Genomic DNA, 17553 nt, shown 5'->3' on the forward strand with positions numbered 1-17553 from the left:
GGCTAATCCAAATGCTCCTGCTTCCCTTATCTTTCCCCCTTTATTACCTTTATATATAACAACTGACAGTAGGCTGTATCTAAAGCTGCGTACATACACATTTAAAGCGCATTCTCTCCCCCTGCCTCCCCAAGAATCCTGGGAACTGTAGTTTAAGGGTGCTGGGAATTGGAGCTGTGAGGGGTAAACTACAGGTCCCCGTGGTTTTTGGCAAGGGGGAGGAAATGTGCCTTAAATGGTTGGTGTGCATGCAGCCTTGGTCCTACTGGAAGTAGGCCCATTAAAATTGATGGCTATGACTTAAATGGGTCTGCTCTAAGGAGGATCGAAGGCTGAAAATAATGCTGCATTTGCAAAGTGTTCAGCATGTGCCTCCTGAAGCATGTTTTTGATCCGTCCTCTTCCCCTCCCCACGAAAAATCACCTGACTTTAGAGACAAACTTTTCTCTCGGCAGTACTTGCAAAGTGGTGCTTCATCACACCACCACCCCCAGTGATTTCCACCCCATCCAGCAAGCGCTGGAGGACTGCAGGTTTCCTCACCCCCAGTTTGCTATAGAGCAAGTGTGAAGAACCTTTGACCCTCCACATACTGAACTACAACTCCCATCAGCCCCAGGAAGCATGGCCAGTGGCCCAGGGTGCTGGGGTTATGTGCAGTTCAGCAACATCTGGAGGGCCAAAGGTTCCCTACACCTGACATAGCCAGTGCTAAGCTCGATGGACCAAAAGAATGGCCTGGCTCAGTATAGGGCAGCCTCCTATGCTGTCAAGCAGTAAGTGCAGCTTTCGGCATCCTTCCCATGCATTAAAAGGTGCAGGGATGGGATGAGGTGGCCTTGTGTGCGCTTGGATCCATTGGTGCTACTACTTCGCCAGTATTGTGCAGTCCAGATGTTGTTGGGACTCCCATTTCCTGGGCCTTTATGTTAATTTCAAAGATGGGTTTTTGCAGAAAGCTCAATTGGCACCTAAACCAGGACTTTTGGGGGGGGGGTGTCCTGTGCCCCTCCAGTTGCAAGATACCAACTTGCATCATTTCAGGACAGACAAAAGAAACTACTACTTTATGCAGAGCATAGTTAAACTATAGAATGTGCTCCCAGATGAGGTGGTGGCTGCCATCACCTTGGATGGCTTTGAAAGAGGATGTTCTATGTTCTCCCTCCATAGTATGCTTCTGAATACCAGTTGCTGGAAACCGGAGGAGGGGAGAGAGTGCACTTGCTCTCGGGTCCTGTTTGTGTGCGTCACCTTATGGGCATCTGGTTGACCACTTTCAGAACAGGATGTTGGACTAGATGGGCCATTGGCCTGATCCAGCAGAGCTCTTCTGGTGTTCCTGACCATTGGCAATGCTGCCTAGGGCTTATTTATTTATTAGATGTATTAGTCGCCCATCTGGCTGGTTGTCCAGCCACTCTGGGCGACATACAGAATAAAAACATATAATTGTATTAGAACATTAAAAATCTCAACAACAATAATAAAACCTAACCCACCCCAAAAGCCTGTCCAAAGAGCCAGGTCTTCAAGGCCCGGCAGAAGCTCATCACAAGAGTCCGGCAGCAACTGGTTCTCTACCCTTGGCTCCACCTCAAGGAGCGAGTTAAAATCTAAAAGGCAATAAACACAGCTTTAAAAAATTGACATGAGTAACGACCCAGAATCTGAGGTTGCATTTTAAAATAGCATATTTTTTAGGATTTATTTTGACATAACCTGTTTTACAAAATTTAGTGCTTATATATATATTTATATAATTTTTAAAACCCTCCATATTAATGCAAAACACCTTTTTTCACAAGAGACACGGACAAGGTTCCAACACAGTCACAAGGTCATAACGGGCGTTATTGATAGTATACCTCGGAGTTCATGTTTCACAAGGATAGCTACAAAAAGGACCAAGCTACTGATTCAGAAGGAGGGGGTGGAAGGAGAATCGGCTGTGCAAAAATGTGATGGCTACTTTTCACTTTCAGGGGGGGAAGTGCGGTTGATGAGAGAAAGCATTCCTGTCAAGGGAATTAATATCCAGCAAGGATCAGCGTGCTGGATTATAAGTGCGACTTTTCTTTGTGTCCTTGCTTTCTTCACTATATTGCTGAAGGCAAGCTTTGCTCAGCTATTTTAAGTTTCTGGTCCTCATTTAATTCTAACTTGTTGAGTTCCACCACCAACCCTGGACCAAGGCTCAGCGGCTTGCAAACACACACCACTGAAATCAGGCTTTTGGGCCATCTAGGCTGGAATGACCCATTCTGATGGCAGCCCCTCTCCTCGATCCAGGGCACCCAATCTTCCCCAGTCCTTTTAAGGGGAATGTGAACCTGGAGCCTTCTGAATGCAGAGATGTTCCACTGAGCTATGACACATCCCCTAAAAATACAGCAAGACTCCAGTCCTCATGGTTGTGAGTAAAGGGCCGATTTAAACAGGAACCTAGGAAGTTGCCATATACTAACTTAAACCATTGGTCTGTCTTGCTCAGTATGGTCTACCTTGGCTGGAAGCAGCTGTCTAGGGTTTCAAGATAAATCTCCCCCAGTCCTACCTGGACATGCCAGGGATGTAAACCAGGACCGTCTGCATGTAAAGCAGATGCTCTACCACTGAGCTAAGATCCCCCCGCTTTCCCCACAGGAAGGTAGGGTGCAGAAAGTTTAAGAGCGCCATTTCTTTCCTGCTTCTACGGTCCTGTAACCCTCCACCATCTGCCAGTTCTGCTAAAATATACATATAAAAAAATTAAAAGCCCTCTTTCAGGGAAACCCAAGGGTTGTACCTAAGTCCTACTTGGAGTAGACCCACAGAAGTTGATGCACCTAAATTAGTCATGCCCATTAATGCCAGCGAGCCTACTCGGCGTAGGACTAGCCTTGGATACAACCCACTTCCTGCACAATTTGAAGTACAAAGATACAGATTTGGGTGGACAGCACAAGGTCATCTTTGAGACCCACAAATTAGCTGCTTGCTTTCAAGTGGGATTGCAGCTGAGGCAGGGTGAACGCCTGGCACCGACTCTGCTTATAAGAACATCTGCTGCCCTGTCCCCTTGGCTCTGAAAACCCAGCTGTGGTTTGTTCATTCAGAGCAAAGATTCGGGAAACGGCAGTGTCCTAGTGGGCTCAGGCTGTACCGATTTCCATCTTTGAGGCGGAAGAGCAACAAAACGAAGTAGTCAATGTTCTCCTAGCCACAGAGTAAGAGGTCTGACAGTTAGGAACTCAGACAAGAACCTGAGTTCAGTGAGTTTAGCATGCCCCTTCCCGCATGTAGAAAGCATGTCACAGATTTTTTTAAAAAACGAAAACAAAAAGCCTACAACACTCTTAATAACCATCAGTCAGGAAACTGGGACCTCATTTGTACTGCCTGCAGCTCCTCAGGACAACACTTTTCTAGACCATGCCCCTGTAGGCTGAATGGTGAGAGGGAGGGGGATGCCTCCCTGCACATAGAAAGTTAGCATGCCACAGAGGGGAGGGCCCTCCCTGCATGTAGAAAGCATGTCACAGAGAAAGATGCAGCTTTGTATTTTTCCTAAGTTACTGGCCATTCCCTACTGCTGCCCCCCGCCCCCCATAGCCCAACATGATACAGCCACCTGACGGTCCAAGATGGCCCTTAATCTTAAGTGCGATCACATGGGAAATGTTTATAACTCCCCTCTCTGGCATAGTAAGTGCAATGAAACCTTTTTAACTACATTTAAAATGGTTTGCTTACAAGAGACCTGGCTAGCAGCCGCTTCCCCAGGTGTGTTGCTACAGATCCTTTATCCTGCCACTAAGAAACACAATTTTGGACGAGGTATGGGAGAGCTAACTACTTTTATCTCTGTTGATATCAGAAGTTCTACAGTAATCTGCATTACCCAGTTCCTACTGTAGAGATGTTTTATCTTCCAGCCTTGACGGAACTACTCAACAGGACAACTTTAGTTTGTCTTAAATACTTATTTTCCTCCTTCCAATTTACCTAATTCTTTAGATTTGTGGGCTCAATTCAATAATCCCTTGAGCTTCATTAGCATTTATCACCCCACAGCAAGCCTTCTTTATCATGGGTGACTTGGAACGCCAGGATTGGGAATGGTTCCATTAAGCTTCCATTACCAGGGCACATGGATTGGGGAGGCTGTTTCCCTTAGGACATCACTTTAGGGACACGTGCCTGAACCACTGAGGGAAGCAAAGCCTCTTCTGAAATATTTTAACACAATATAACATCAAGGACAGCCTCTGCTGCATCAGGAGGGGAATCTGAATCTTCAAGAGGTTTTGGGATGGTGGAGAAAATGATCTCAATGTGCTCACACACAACCCACACCCTCAAACCTATCCGCAGGAGCAGTTTAGGGCTAGGCCCTTATGCAGTAAATGTAGCCAAGGAAATTCCTCATACCACAGTGTTGGGGGCCAGATCTTATCTCCAGCTTACCCATTGTGATCCAGGGCCGGCTACTGGTCCGTCACCTGATGTTACAATGACATCAGCTGACCCACTTTTGCCCACACAGTCAAACTGTGCAGGCAAAAGCACAGCCATCCAGTACCGACAACCAGTTGCATTGTCTGGGCTTGGCCCAGTGATGACTTTACCTGCTCCACATCCAGCGTCATACATACACCATCACATGAAAGGCAGGTGGGCACAGCTTGGCCAAAACAACCTCGCGGGCCAAATAGGGAGACCTGGTGGGCTTAATTAAGCCCACAGGCCAGAGGTTCCTGACCACTATCATACCATATCAGGGGACCGGTTTTGCTTAAAACCTTGGGGACTTTCTTAAGTGTAGGTGCCATCAGTGCCCAGTCCTGCATTTGCTAGAGAGCTATCATAGTCCCACACACACACACATTTAATATTTGCAGGCCACACATTCTTTGTTGCAGCTCCTGCAAAAAAAGGCGTGAGGACTGGAACACGGAGCGAAACTGGCCAACCAGCCTCTGAAGTGCCCTTTTCTTTAACTCAGGTGGAAGGGAACCTTTGACCCTCCAGCTGTTGCTGAACTGCAACTCCCGTCAGCCCCAGCAAACACAGCCAATGGCCAGGGACGATGAGAATTATAGTTCAGCAACGCATCATAGAATCATAGAGTTGGCAGGGACCTATAAAGCCATCGAATCCAACCCCTTGCTCAATGCAGGAATCCACTTAAAGCACCTGTTGGGTGTGCTTTAACTTGGACTCCTGCACTGAGCAGGGGGATGGATTCAATGACCTTATAGACCCCTTCCAACTCTGCTCTTCTATGATTCTATGAACACCCGGAGGGCCAAAGGTTCTCCACACCACCTTTAGCTCGACAACGAGCATCTGGGGGGGGGGGGAGGAAAGGCCCCCAACTCTCAAGCCTACAGGTCAATGCATAGAGTAGGGAGCACCAGCGTTTTTGACTCAGCACATTTGGAATTTGGGGAAAGTGCCATGAGCGCCAGTCACAAAATGGCTGCCACGGGGGATGTGGCCTATGAAAATGGCTGCCACATGTAAAAGAGCAGGAAAAGAGGCAGGAGCACAACATGGTGCGGGTGTCTCCCCACCCCCACCCGGCAATCAATGGGAAAGAACGTCTACATCACCCCCCCACACTTGCTTACAAAGAGAAGCAGGTTACATCTCTGTGTGTCAGTGTAGAAGCTGGCCTACTGTACAAAGAAAAGTTTACATTCATTGCTTCACCCACTTTTGGCTCCGGCCCTGCCAACCCCTGGCACATGGCCCCCAGAAGGCTGCCTAGAAGGGAATGCAGTCCTTGGGCTGGAAAAAGATTCCCGCCACTCCCTTACAGGGAAGTAACAGCACCTTCCCTTTCCATCAAATCTCCTGGCAACCATGCCTGATGAAATGCCCCCACACACACCCTTAAAGCACTTCACTACTCCAGAATGTACCAGAGGCCCCCAAACCTTTCCACAACCTTACCAGAATCGCTGGAGCACAAAAGTTCCAGCTCCACAGAGAAAGGGGAGGGGGGAACAAACACCTTTAAAAACCCTTTGCCACTAGAACAGAACATGCAAATCAAAAGCTGATGCTAGGCCAAAACAAAACAAAAAAGCAAAACAAAGCATCCCTGGCTTCTGCATGATTTGTTTCCAGTTGCAGAATTCTGCAATACTTGATTCCACCTGCAGAATTCTGAAAGCTGAGAATTGTAAGAGAGTTTCACCACCCACAGTGGCGAGAATCAAACAAAACTGGTTCAATGTTCAACAAAGTCCACCCTGCCACCACGGGGGGCAGTCCGGGTCTGCGGCTACGCCGTACATACCGGCAAATTGTAACCAAACCCGATTTTCCCTGCGCCTTGAGTGTTTGGCTTGATGTCAGCAGGCTCAGAGTCAAGGCTGGTGGAGGCCTTTGGGCCCAGTTGTCTGGAATTCTGAGCCGGGCCTTTTTCAGCGTAGGCATCGAGGATGGTCTGTTTCTCCACGGCCGTGAACTCCAGGGAGAAGCGGTGCACCTGAAGGATATGCCGCTTGATGGTGCTGACCTTCAGGGTCGCCAGCATGCCCCCACAAACCATGCAGACCAGCCCGTGCCGCTGCTCGTTGTAGTCCATCAGGTACTCCACGCGCCAGCGGGGCTGGTAGTTCCGACGCTGACCCCGCCGGGAAGGGGGGCCAGTCGTCAGAGACGCCGCCTCCGGGGACTGCTGGGAAGGAGCCAGTCTGCCTGCTGATGGTGCATCTTCCTCTTCCGCAGGGGCTGACCCGTCCTCTTGACCTTCCTCAGGGGACAAGGGAGGATTGCAAGCAGGCTGCGATTCCACTGGAGAGACAAAAAATTACGGGGAGACCACAAGCCAGGCAAATGCAACCAGACATTTCTGCAACCTAGCCAGGGCTAGGGTTGTGTTTACTTACTGCTTTATTTACTCCTCAGCTAGAAAAGCTTGGGTGAGGGAACCTCAGGCCCTCCAAGCCTAGCTGGCCCTCAGGACTCCCCGTACCCTACAACCCCTATCCAGTTACACCCTCCTCTTCCCAGGCCATGTCCCTCACTAGCCCTACTCCACATCCTGCTATGCCAGATTCACTCCCTACATTTATTTGATTTGATTTTAATATTTCTACCCGGCCTTTCAGCCAAAAGGCCCTCAAAGCAGCTTACAAAAGAGCACCAGTATAAAGATACATCAATAGCACATCAGCAATACATAATAATAAAAACAATACAATTTGCAAAAATTAAACAGTTAACCTTCATTAGATATTGATGGTGGAAATCATACAAATAGCACATGCCGGCCTTAAAAAAGCAGCCTTGCGAGCATCTTTTTACAGTTTATGACTCGGCTAAGTCATCCTGAGGTTTTCTGCTGGTTCTGAAGAAAACACAATTGCTATGCCCTTCAGATGTCCCCAGATTCTCAGGTTCCACATTTATTCCACATTAAACAGCCATGGCTTCCCCCAAAGAACCCTGGGAAGGGAAGTTTGTGAAGAGTTGTTACGAGACGCTCTATTCCCCTCACAGAGCTGGACTTCTCAGAGTTCCCTGGGAAGAGGAACTGACTGTTAAACCACTTGGAGAATTGTAGCTCTGTGAGCAGAATAGCAGTCTGTCAGCACCCTTCACAAACTACACTTCCCAGGATTCTTTGGGGGATGCCAACTAGAGTGTTTTTGCCTGGGTGGAAAGCACCCTTGAACTCAGATCATTCCTCTTGCTTGTCTGGATGCAGGACAGAGGGCTTTGTGTGTATGTATACAGAAATTAGCCTACTGTACAAAATGTAAATTTTACAGTCATTGCCTCACTCATTTTTACCTCTGGTCCTGCCCACCCCAGGATGTGGCCCCCAGAAGGTTGTCCAGAAGGGAGTGTGGCCCTCAGGATGAAAAGGGTCCCCCGTCCCTGGCTTAAACCAAGCCTCAGTTCCTTTACCGAAGGAACCATGGTGGGAAACGACTCCACAGTCTGGGACCAAGTGATCAGAAGGATTGTCTTCTCCTGTGGGAACCTTCACAGCAGTTAAGATCACATGGCGAGCGCCTCCTCTAGATTCTCCTTGCCTTCCTCTTTCTGGAATTCCTTCCCTCAGAAGGAAGTTTGCTTGAAGTCTTCATTATTATTATTTAGACGTCAAGCTGGAAGCTATGCTGGTCACTGAAGCCTCAACTCTAAAACCTTAAAACATCTACTGAGCCCATTTCTGGCTTCAGAGGCTTTGCCAGGCCTGTTTCACACCTTTTCATAGGGACTAGAAAATCGCTTTTCCCCACTCTTTTTATTTTGTTTCTTTAAACAAAATGGCGGGAAAAGAATCCATCATTATGAAAACGTTTGAGAAACCTGCTATCTGATAATATTCATTATTATACTTATTGGTCCACGTATAATTCTCACCAGTGTGGGGAACCTTTGGCCCTCCCGATGCTGCCAAACTACAACACCCCTCACCCCCAGCAAGCCAATGGCCAGGCATCCTTATGAGTCATGTCTTTCAGCTAACTCTTTTTAAATAATCTATTCTAGGGTCTGGCCTATGCATGCAGAACAAGGCAGAAATGAAGGATCAGGATCCTGGGTCCACAGAACATGTTGTACAACTTCAGGTGAGCAAACACATTTTGAATGCTCCCCTTCATTGAAACACACCACAACAACTCCCTGCCAACTAGAAGCTTAGCACAGCAGGGAGCACTTTCTTCCTCAATGTGCTATCTTTTTAGATGCAGGGAGGGGTTTTTTTTGTTTTTTTAAAGGTCTCCTTGGTCCTAGTCTCTTAGGAATGAGGGACCTGTGGAGAGGCTGATGTTAACTGAGTCGCAACGTGCTTGTTGACACTCTCAAACAGCTCCAAAAGGTTAGCAAGGCAGAGCTTTGCAGAAGCTGTTGTTGGACTCCCACCTCCCACCAGCCCTAGCCTCACAGCCAATGATCAAGGATGATGGAAGGTATGGTCCAACAATATTTAGAAGGCCACAAGTTTCCCTGATTCAACTGCTACACCACCCAGGCTTTTAATCTCTGCTACTCTTCCCCCCAATCACAGGGACGTAGGAGGTTGCCTTATACCACAACAGACTATTAGTCCATCTAGCTCTACACTGTCTGCACGGACTGGCAGCCGCTCTCCAGGATTTCAGGCAGGAGGCATCAGGGGTGAAGTCGTCCAGGGTCTCAGGGGGTCTTGGACCCCTTACTTCTTTGGGAGTCTCGAATGTCTCGAACCTGGGACCTTCTGCATGCACAGCAGATGCCCTGCGCCACTGAGCTATGGCCGTCTCTGGGGTTTCACAAGAGACATTCACAGCCGTCCAATGCATTCCCCATCCCATGCAGCCGCTACACACACACACACCCCTCCACTCACCTTTGTCCGCCTCAGCATCCGTTCCAGGCAGGGAATCCTCCGTGTCCCCCAGACGGGCGGCCTTCTGGCTCCACTCCTCCACGATGAGGGCCTTGACCTGGTGGCTCAGCTGGGTGGAGTCCGGGTGCTTCTGCTGAATGTGCCGCTTGATGGTGCTCATCTTGAGTGTGGCCAAGGAACTCCCGCAGACCATGCACACCAGCCCGTGCCGCGACCCGTTGTAGTCCATCAAGTACTCCACGCGCCAGTGTTCCTGGAAGTAGCGGCGATGGTCCCGGCCACGGGCAGGGGCAGGAAGGTTGCTCTCTTCGGAGTCCCAAGGGCCAGCCTCTTCAGAGCCATCCTCGCCAGCGGGTTGGTCCGGAGACAGAGGCGGATCCACTTCCTTCTTACTCAGGTCCTGCGGGGCGGGCTCAGGCTCTTCTGCTGGGGTCGGGCAAGGAAGGAGGCAGGGGGAGACAAAAGGACAGATTTAATTCAACTGGTACAACCAAGGCTTCTGCCTTGCACTCTGCGCACCCATTTTGCATCCTTTGGGTGCAGAAAGCAGCCTACTCTACCAAAGGTGAAATTCACATTTGTTGCTCCACCCTCTTTTGCCTCTGGCCCCACCCATCAGCAGGTGCGGCCCTCCAGGTCTCTCTGTCTGGCCTGCAGAACTCTCCTCACCAGTAGCATAGTGGCAAATTCAGAAGTGCAGGGTCCTCTTTTTTTTCTTTTTTTTGGCTGACGGGTTGAGAATGAGATCCTTGTTAATGCTTTCTCCCACAACAGACATCACTAGGAGCCAATAAGCATCAAAAGCAAGAGCTGCTGAGAAGAGTCTTCTCAGTGGCTGACTCACCTCCTTTCACTCTGATTGGCTCCCATCTGCAGGAAAGGTCAAGGAAGCATGTTAGAAGTCTCTTCTCAGTGGCTAACACACTCCCCTTTCATGCTGATTGGCTTGTAGGATGCTGGAGACATGCGGACCCTCCTGAAACCCTGTTCCTAAAAAAGTAAGGGGTCTAAGACCCCTTGAGACCCCGGATGACTACACTGCTGCTACCCATGCCACACCCTCACCAGCCTCGCTTCATACCCACCTTGAGTGTTTTTGCCCGGGTGGAGGCCAGAGAGGGGTGTGCGAGTGTGTGTAGAAACTAGCCCTCCTGCACAGAGGTTCCATTCACATTCGTTGCTCCGCCCACTTTTGCTTCTGGCCACACCCATCACTGGCACGTGACCCCCAGAAGGTTGCCCAGATGAGAATGCAGCCCTCAGGGTGGAGAAGGTTCCCCATCCCAGTCCACATCTTTCTTAAAGGGGGACAGCCAGAAACGGGATACAGTGCTCTAGTGGACCTTGTGAGATTCATTTCGGAACACATCACCAACATAGGAGCCGAGTGCGAGACACACCCACAGGCACACCCCTATGTGCTGCTTCCACCCCTCCCCTCCTACCCCCACCACCCCTCCCGCCCCCAACCCACTTCCGGCCTCACCCACTAGAGCTTTCCCTGGGCCTGCGCCCTCGGCAGGCGGAGCCACCGCGCGGGAGTTCCACGCCTCCAGGATGCTGGCCTTCTCAGTGGGGCTCAAGCCGAGGGAGCTGGGGTGAGCATCCATGATGTGTCGCTTGATGTCTTCCAGGTTGAGGCTGGGCAAGGACGAGCCGCACATCATGCAGAAGAGCCGGTTGCCCTGAGGGTCATAGTCCATCAGGAACTCAGACTGGAACCAGCTCTGCAGGGACTCTTTCAGGTACCGCTCCAGGTTCTGATCTTCCCCTCCCGGGGAGGCTTTCAAAGCCAGGCCAGACGGGCGACGCCCCCCACGAGAGGAGAGGGGTCCCGGCCCACGCCTCCTCCTGCGGCCGCCGCCAAATGGCAACTCTCCGCCTGTATGGAAGTAAGACAGATGGTGACTTAAAGGGCCACTTACATATTCTTTAAAATAAGGGCAGGACCAAACACCTACATAAAAGTGACATGGGTCCCCAGAACAGGGAAGGGCCATCGGTTCACTTTCTCTGCCATTTTTGAACACTCCTCTACATTAATAACGAAAGGAAATGTCTTGCAAGTAGAAAACAAGCACTGCAAGGGAAGAGGCCACCAAGACCCTTTCTCCGAGATGTGCCAAGTTTCTACTTGCAGAGAGTTCTTAATCAATTGCTTTGGGATGGCTAAGGGAAGAGATTCATAAATGAAATAAATAATAATAGTAATAATAATAGTAATAATAGTTACTAGTTAATACTAATAAATAATGCTAATTTGGTTGTTATATGCCTTCAATTTAGGGCGACCCTATGAATCAGTGACCTCCAATAGCATCTGTCATGAACCACCCTGTTCAGATCTTGTAAGTTCAGGTCTGTGGCTTACTTTATGGAATTAATCCATCTCTTGTTTGGCCTTCCTCTTTTTCTACTCCCTTCTGTTTTTTCCCAGCATTGTTGTCTTTTCTAGTGAATCATGTCTTCTCATGATGTGTCCAAAGTATGATAACCTCAGTTTCATCATTTTAGCTTCTAGTGACAGATCTGGTTTAATTTGTTCTAACACCCAATTATTTGTCTTTTTTGCAGTCCATGGTATGCGCAAAGCTCTCCTCCAACACCATGTTTCAAATGAGTTGATTTTTCTCTCATCTGCTTTTTGCACTGGCCAACTTTCACATCCATACATAGAGATCGGGAATACCATGGTCTGAACGATCCTGACTTTAGTGCTCAGTGATACGTCTTTGCATTTGAGGACCTTTTCTGGTTCTCTCATAGCTGCCCTCCCCAGTCCTAGCCTTCTTCTGATTTCTTGACTATGGTCTCCCTTTTGGTTAATGGCTGTTCCAAGGTATTGATAATCCTTGACAAGTTCAATGTCCTCGTTGTCAACTTTAAAGTTACATAACGCTTCTGTTGTCATTACTTTAGTCTTCTTGACGTTCAGCTGCAGTCCTGCTTTTGTCCTTTCCTCTTTAACTTTCATCAGCATTCGTTTCAGATCATGACTGGTTTCTGCTAGTAAAATAATGCCACTACTAATATTAATAATAATAATTCATAATAATACCTTGCTGAGCATCGGGCCTTTCACCCAGGTCTCTGGCTCCATTCGTCTCCGCCTCGACGCCCAAGTGGGCATCCCAGCTATTCATGATGACCTCCTTCTCGTGGGCACTCCAGGTCAGGGAGTACGGATGCTTCTGCCGGATGTGTCTTTTGATGGTGCTGAGCTTGAGGGTGGCCAGTGAGCTCCCACATACCATGCAGATCATGCCGTGCCGGGCGGCGTTGAAGTCCATCAGGTACTCTCCCCTCCAGTGCTCATGGTAATAGCGTCGATGGTCCCGCCCAGGGATACGGCTCTTGCCAGGCCTCGACGCCCGCTCCTCGCAATGGTCCGAGTACTTGCGCCCTCCACTGAGGAGGGCAGAAGGATCCTTGGCATTGCCTCGCAACAGGCCATTCCCAGATGGCCGCAAAGAGTGGCCGGAGCGCAGCTCACCACTGTTCTGAGAATCAGATGCCTCTTCTCCAAAGAGCAACTCTTCTGGCAAGACACAAACACTCAACGTTAATGCTAGTATCAATGGGTCAGTGCTCCGCTGTCCCAGCCAGCCATGCCCTCCTCCGCTCTACTCCATTCCGTTCCCACTCTAACCCTCAGCCAGCCACCGAGCACACTCAGTCCACATTTGGTTGTTTATGAGGTTCCACGCATCCCTGGGTTTTATTCCCTTACAGTTTCTTTGTATTTCTGGAAAACGTGGAGGTCCCCAACCCTGCAGACACCTCCCTTTTACGCATGCAGGTGGTATCGTTTTGGCTACGTAAGGAGCAGCACTCCCACCCTGAACATCAGAAATAGAGCGGAATGATAAGCACACCAGACAAATTCACGGAAGAGGATGGGTCCTAGCAACAAACAGTCTACAAATTCCAGGCGCGGAGAACAAACAACCTCTCATCTTATCATAGCACTGGCAAAGGGGAAGGATGGTGGTATATCACAGTGGTTAGAGAATCTGCTTTGCATGCAGAAGGTCCCAGGTTCAGCTCCCAGCATCTCCAGGTAAGGCTGGGAGAGTCTCCTGCCTGAAACCGTAGAGAGCCGCTGCCAGTCAGTGTAGATAATACTGACCAATGCTAGATGGACCAATGGCCTGACTCCATTTCCTGTGTTTCAGCCCAGCCTTCTTCTGTCTGTTTCCTGCTCCTCAATCCTTTCTGTTCCTGCCCCTGGATTGGTCATACTAGATGTTGATGCATGAATCAGTCTTCCAGATTTTTTGTTTAACATGAAAAGCAGCCTCGGAGCCTGCCTTCAGAAGCAGAGGACCACCATAGGGGAGGGGCTACTTGATCCTTTCCCTCCCTGCCATCTCTCCACTCAGAATTGTGCCCACTCCCCCAAGCTGCTTTTCTACCTGTATGGAAAAAGATACTGGGACCAAAACTGGTGCAGCTAGATCATTTTTTAGACTCTGGACTTAATTATCTTGATTCTCCCCCCCCCATTTTTAAATGATAATGTGGGTATTACTTCTCTTACTTCTAAATGCAGTGGCGCAACTGCTGACTGGGGCAGGGTATCGCCAACATGTCTTCCCACTGCTGAAGGAATTGCACTGGCTGCCCATTAGCTACCAGGCCAAGTTCAAGGTTCTGGTTTTGGTGTACAAAGCCCTATACAGCTTGAGACCAGGATACCTGAAAGACTGTCTTACCCCTTATACCCAGCCGATCCCTGCGCTCTGCAGGTGAGGGCCTCCTGCAGACACCATCTTATCAGGAGGTCCATTTCATACAACATAGGAAAGGAACCTTTAGGGTAGTGGCACCAACACTTTTGAATTCCCTCCCCTTGAATATGACACAGGCGCCATCTCTGTTATCTTTTCGGCACCTACTGAAGGCCTTCCTCCTTCAACAAGCCTTTTAAGTACAGGCCTTATCTCAGTCTGCATCTGTGCTAGAATTGCTTTTTAAGATGTTTTTAAAGTTGTTTTTTAAATACGTTTTTAAGATGTTTTGTTTTAACATGTTTTTAAAGATGTTTTGTTTTAATATGTTTTGAAGTCTTTTGCTTGGAGGAAGAGCGGGATATAAATGTAATAAATAAATACTGGTTTTGACAGGGGGCAAAATTTTCTGTCTAGGAAGCGAAGGCGTTGTGCCACTTTAAGAAACCTAAGTCAAAGAGTAAGAGAGGGCATTTTAAAGGGGTGTAGAGAACAGAAAAGGGGAGGCACACATCCAAGGCTTACTTCATGCAAGCAGACCCACAAAACCACCGCTGGCTGCAGAGGTAGAGAGAGAAATTGGCTGTCTTAGCAAGGGGGTTCCAGAGAGCATCACTCCATATCGGTGGTTCCCCACAGACCAACTTGAAAATTTCTGAGGGTCCCGTTGGATCACTTAACAATTTTTGTACCCGTTGCAGCAATTGTAATGTGCGGTGTTAGATGCTGTGTACGATTTCCAGTTTGATTTTTACTGCTGCATCTTACCTATTACATTTTAGCATATTCTGTAGAATCCAAATCCCAACATCGATAACATACAAGATAAGAAAATAAAAGAAGCCATTGAATCACACTGAAAAATCTAGAGGAAGCTCTAAGGCAAACAGATGCGACATCTCCGGCCTTCAACCACAAATCCACAGGCGTGCCCCGCTGGGCCACCTGAGCCAAAGCCCATGGGCCACCAGTGGCCTGCGGACCACAGTTTGGAAACCTTTGCTGTAAATACTTCCTTTCTCAACCCGCTCCCCCTCCAGATCTTCAGGGCAGGAGTGCACAGTCCAAATACACATATGCACACGCACACTTCAGGAAGAAATGGCCCCGTGATTTCGTTCTTGGCAACCATGTATCCTTTGTGTTTCTGAAGATGCCTTCCTGGTTCTGTTTTTGAAAGGGAAAGCATGTCCAGGAGTGGCGTGTACAGGAAGATGGAGGAAGAAGGCCAGGAGGAGGCAGGGGGGGGGGGATCTTAAAGGGGCCATCCCTCCCCACTGGTTTCCTTCCCCCACCCCCCACCCACTTCCTTCCCTTTTCCCAGCTGTGCAAACTTGCAACACTCCCCCCCTTCAGCACCACCGATCCTTTCTGGGTGCCGCTTTCCAGCCCACTCACCCACCGACCTACCTAAGGCCAGCAGGTGGCGCGGAAAAGGGGGGGACGGGCGCCTATGTGCGAAGGCCTTTCCTACTCACCTGGATCCTGGGGCTCCTGCTTGATGGAAAGGCTGGGGGGCTGCTCCATGCTTTGCTGCGCCTTTCGCTCCCGGTCTCTAGGCGTTCATCCCCCCCCCTTCCAACAGGCACCCAGATCTAAGCCTTCTCGCTCCCCTGCTCTTTTGCAAAGCTCTAGGTCCGCCGATCCGTTGCAATATTTCTATTTTTTATTTTTTAAAAAAAAAATTATATATATATATATATATATATAAATATATCTATTTGGGGGGGGATCTACTTGCATAAAGGCTCCTCCGCTTCGACGGCGAAAGATCCAGGCAGGCTCCGGCTAAGCAGGGTGGGGATGCCTTTCCCCCCGGGGCCCCTGGGGCTCCTTTAAGGGCTCCTGGGTAAATTTAAAGGGGACGTGCTCTATTTTTGTAGTGGGGGGGAGGCGGGAGAGGAAGCGGGAGGAAAGGGGGCGATGGGTTGAGCCCCTCCAGGTATCTAAAGGCATCCCTTCTCCTTCCCCCCCCGAAAGCTGTATGCATATCGGTATTGAGGGTTTTTCGCCTGCAGAACGAGATCCCTAACGCGGCCGCAGCCCCAGTGGATGAGAGATTCTGGAAAGCCAAGGACAAAAATTAAGAGCAGGGGGCTTCAGCGTGGCCCCCGACCCTCCAAGAAAGCCCTCCGTTCAGACCGATCGTCCTTTAGATCTGTTGGAAAATCTACTGCGTCCACACCGCAGATTTAAAGCCCATTATTTTTTCTACCCTAAGAATCCTGGGAACTGTAGTTTACCTCTCAAGGAACTACAATTCCCAACACCCTTAACAAACGGTCGTTCTCAGGATTCTTTGTGGGGGTGAAGCCACGTGCTTTCAATTGAAAGACGTGGGGTGTGTATACAGCCATGGATAATGATGGATGTACAGGCATGTGGCTAGTAAACCTGCCAGGACGTTAAAGAGATGCCTAGATCAAGGGTCGGAGTGTTATTATTTCCTTCCTTCTGATACTCATCTCCTTCTCTCTATCCCTCTGACAGCTTGTGCAATATGCAAAAATTCAACTGGTGAAGCATGCAGAGATGCAATATTGGGGAAAGCGTCCCTTGCTGCGTTTCTGCCTGTCCAGCCGGTTTCAAAAACATGGGAATTTACCTGGGGAGGGGGAGTGAAGAGAGATATGGCAACCCTCTTTAAGAGCCCCTGTTCCTGAGATGGGGAACCTGTGACCCTCAAAATGCTGTGGAATTACAATTCCTGTTGTCCCTAACCATTGGCTATGCTGGCTCAGGCTGATGGGAGTTGGAAGGCCACAGGTTCCCCATCCCTGTTGTAGGAGATAAAAGAATGATCAATGTGATCAAATGGGGTTTGGGGTTGCCAACTGACAGGGGGGACCAGGCACGGCCCGCTCCTGTGCTCTTAGCAGCAGTTTTATCTTGAGAAATCTCAACATGCCATTTGTGCACTGCACAGAGATCAGCAACATCCCTGGCTAATATCTACCAGTTGAGCACAGGGACAGGGGTCTGTCAATAAGGTGGCAACCTTCATGGTTTACAGTGTTCTGTAAAGGTTGGGGCAAGAGATCGCATGATCTAGCAATTGCTTTAACTCAACACATCCGTGCATCCCTGTTTAAGTCAGTTGAATTTGGAGTTGCATGCGTTTGAAGAGCAGACAGCACTGCTTTGCTGTTGCTGGATGCCACAAGACCCTGGGAAAGCCACATTTACAAGGTGCCAGTTTGGTTGTGTGAATAGTTATGTTTGGATTCAGGCTGTCAGTTTTCACCTGGCAAGACTCCTGCACCTTACAGGGGTGGCTAACCGATGACCCTCCAGATATCACTGGACTTTAGATCCTATCATCCCTGACTACTGACTACACTAGCAGAGGCTGATGGGAGTTGAAGTCTAGCAACATCTGGAGGGCTACAGGTCAGCCACCCCTAGCCTAGAACAACAACAGGGTATGTATTCAACAAGAATGGCTTTTCCCCAGCAAGGACTGCAGTGATAGGGAAGCTTTA

The 17553-nt window shown here is 49.1% G+C and overlaps 1 protein-coding gene across 3 annotated transcripts; it reads right to left on the bottom strand.

Annotated features, from left to right (window-relative positions):
• Window positions 1–1702: 1702 nt before the first annotated feature.
• ZFTA (zinc finger translocation associated) lies at window positions 1703–16234 on the bottom strand. Of its 3 annotated transcripts, none has more exons than XM_061606219.1 (5): window positions 15550–16234; window positions 12400–12876; window positions 10828–11223; window positions 9342–9767; window positions 1703–6790 (listed from the first exon to the last, which is right to left on the bottom strand). In XM_061606219.1, exons 1-5 carry the CDS (start codon window positions 15596–15598, stop codon window positions 6276–6278), a joined length of 1863 nt encoding a protein of 620 aa, XP_061462203.1. In that variant the 5' UTR covers window positions 15599–16234; the 3' UTR covers window positions 1703–6275. The 3 variants fall into 3 exon arrangements, with proteins under 3 accessions (XP_061462203.1, XP_061462202.1, XP_061462201.1); XM_061606218.1 differs by having other exon boundaries at window positions 9342–9764; window positions 12400–12879; XM_061606217.1 differs by having other exon boundaries at window positions 12400–12879; window positions 15550–16232.
• Between the last annotated feature and the right edge of the window lie 1319 nt (window positions 16235–17553).

This window comes from Rhineura floridana, chromosome 22 (assembly GCF_030035675.1).
Source record: "Rhineura floridana isolate rRhiFlo1 chromosome 22, rRhiFlo1.hap2, whole genome shotgun sequence".
In the NCBI taxonomy this organism is placed as follows: Eukaryota; Metazoa; Chordata; class Lepidosauria; order Squamata; family Rhineuridae; genus Rhineura; species Rhineura floridana.

What these genes read in the sequence shown, in the direction of transcription:
- ZFTA (XM_061606217.1), bottom strand. Translation starts at nt 15,598, where the DNA reads ATGGAGCAGCCCCCCAGCCTTTCCATCAAGCAGGAGCCCCAGGATCCA. An exon ending in GCAGGAGCCCCAGGATCCAG is followed by an intron (nt 12,880 to 15,549) that starts GTGAGTAGGAAA and finishes GTGTCTTGCCAG; the next exon opens with AAGAGTTGCTCTTTGGAGAA. An exon ending in GGATGCTGAGGCGGACAAAG is followed by an intron (nt 6,791 to 9,341) that starts GTGAGTGGAGGG and finishes TTGTCTCTCCAG; the next exon opens with TGGAATCGCAGCCTGCTTGC.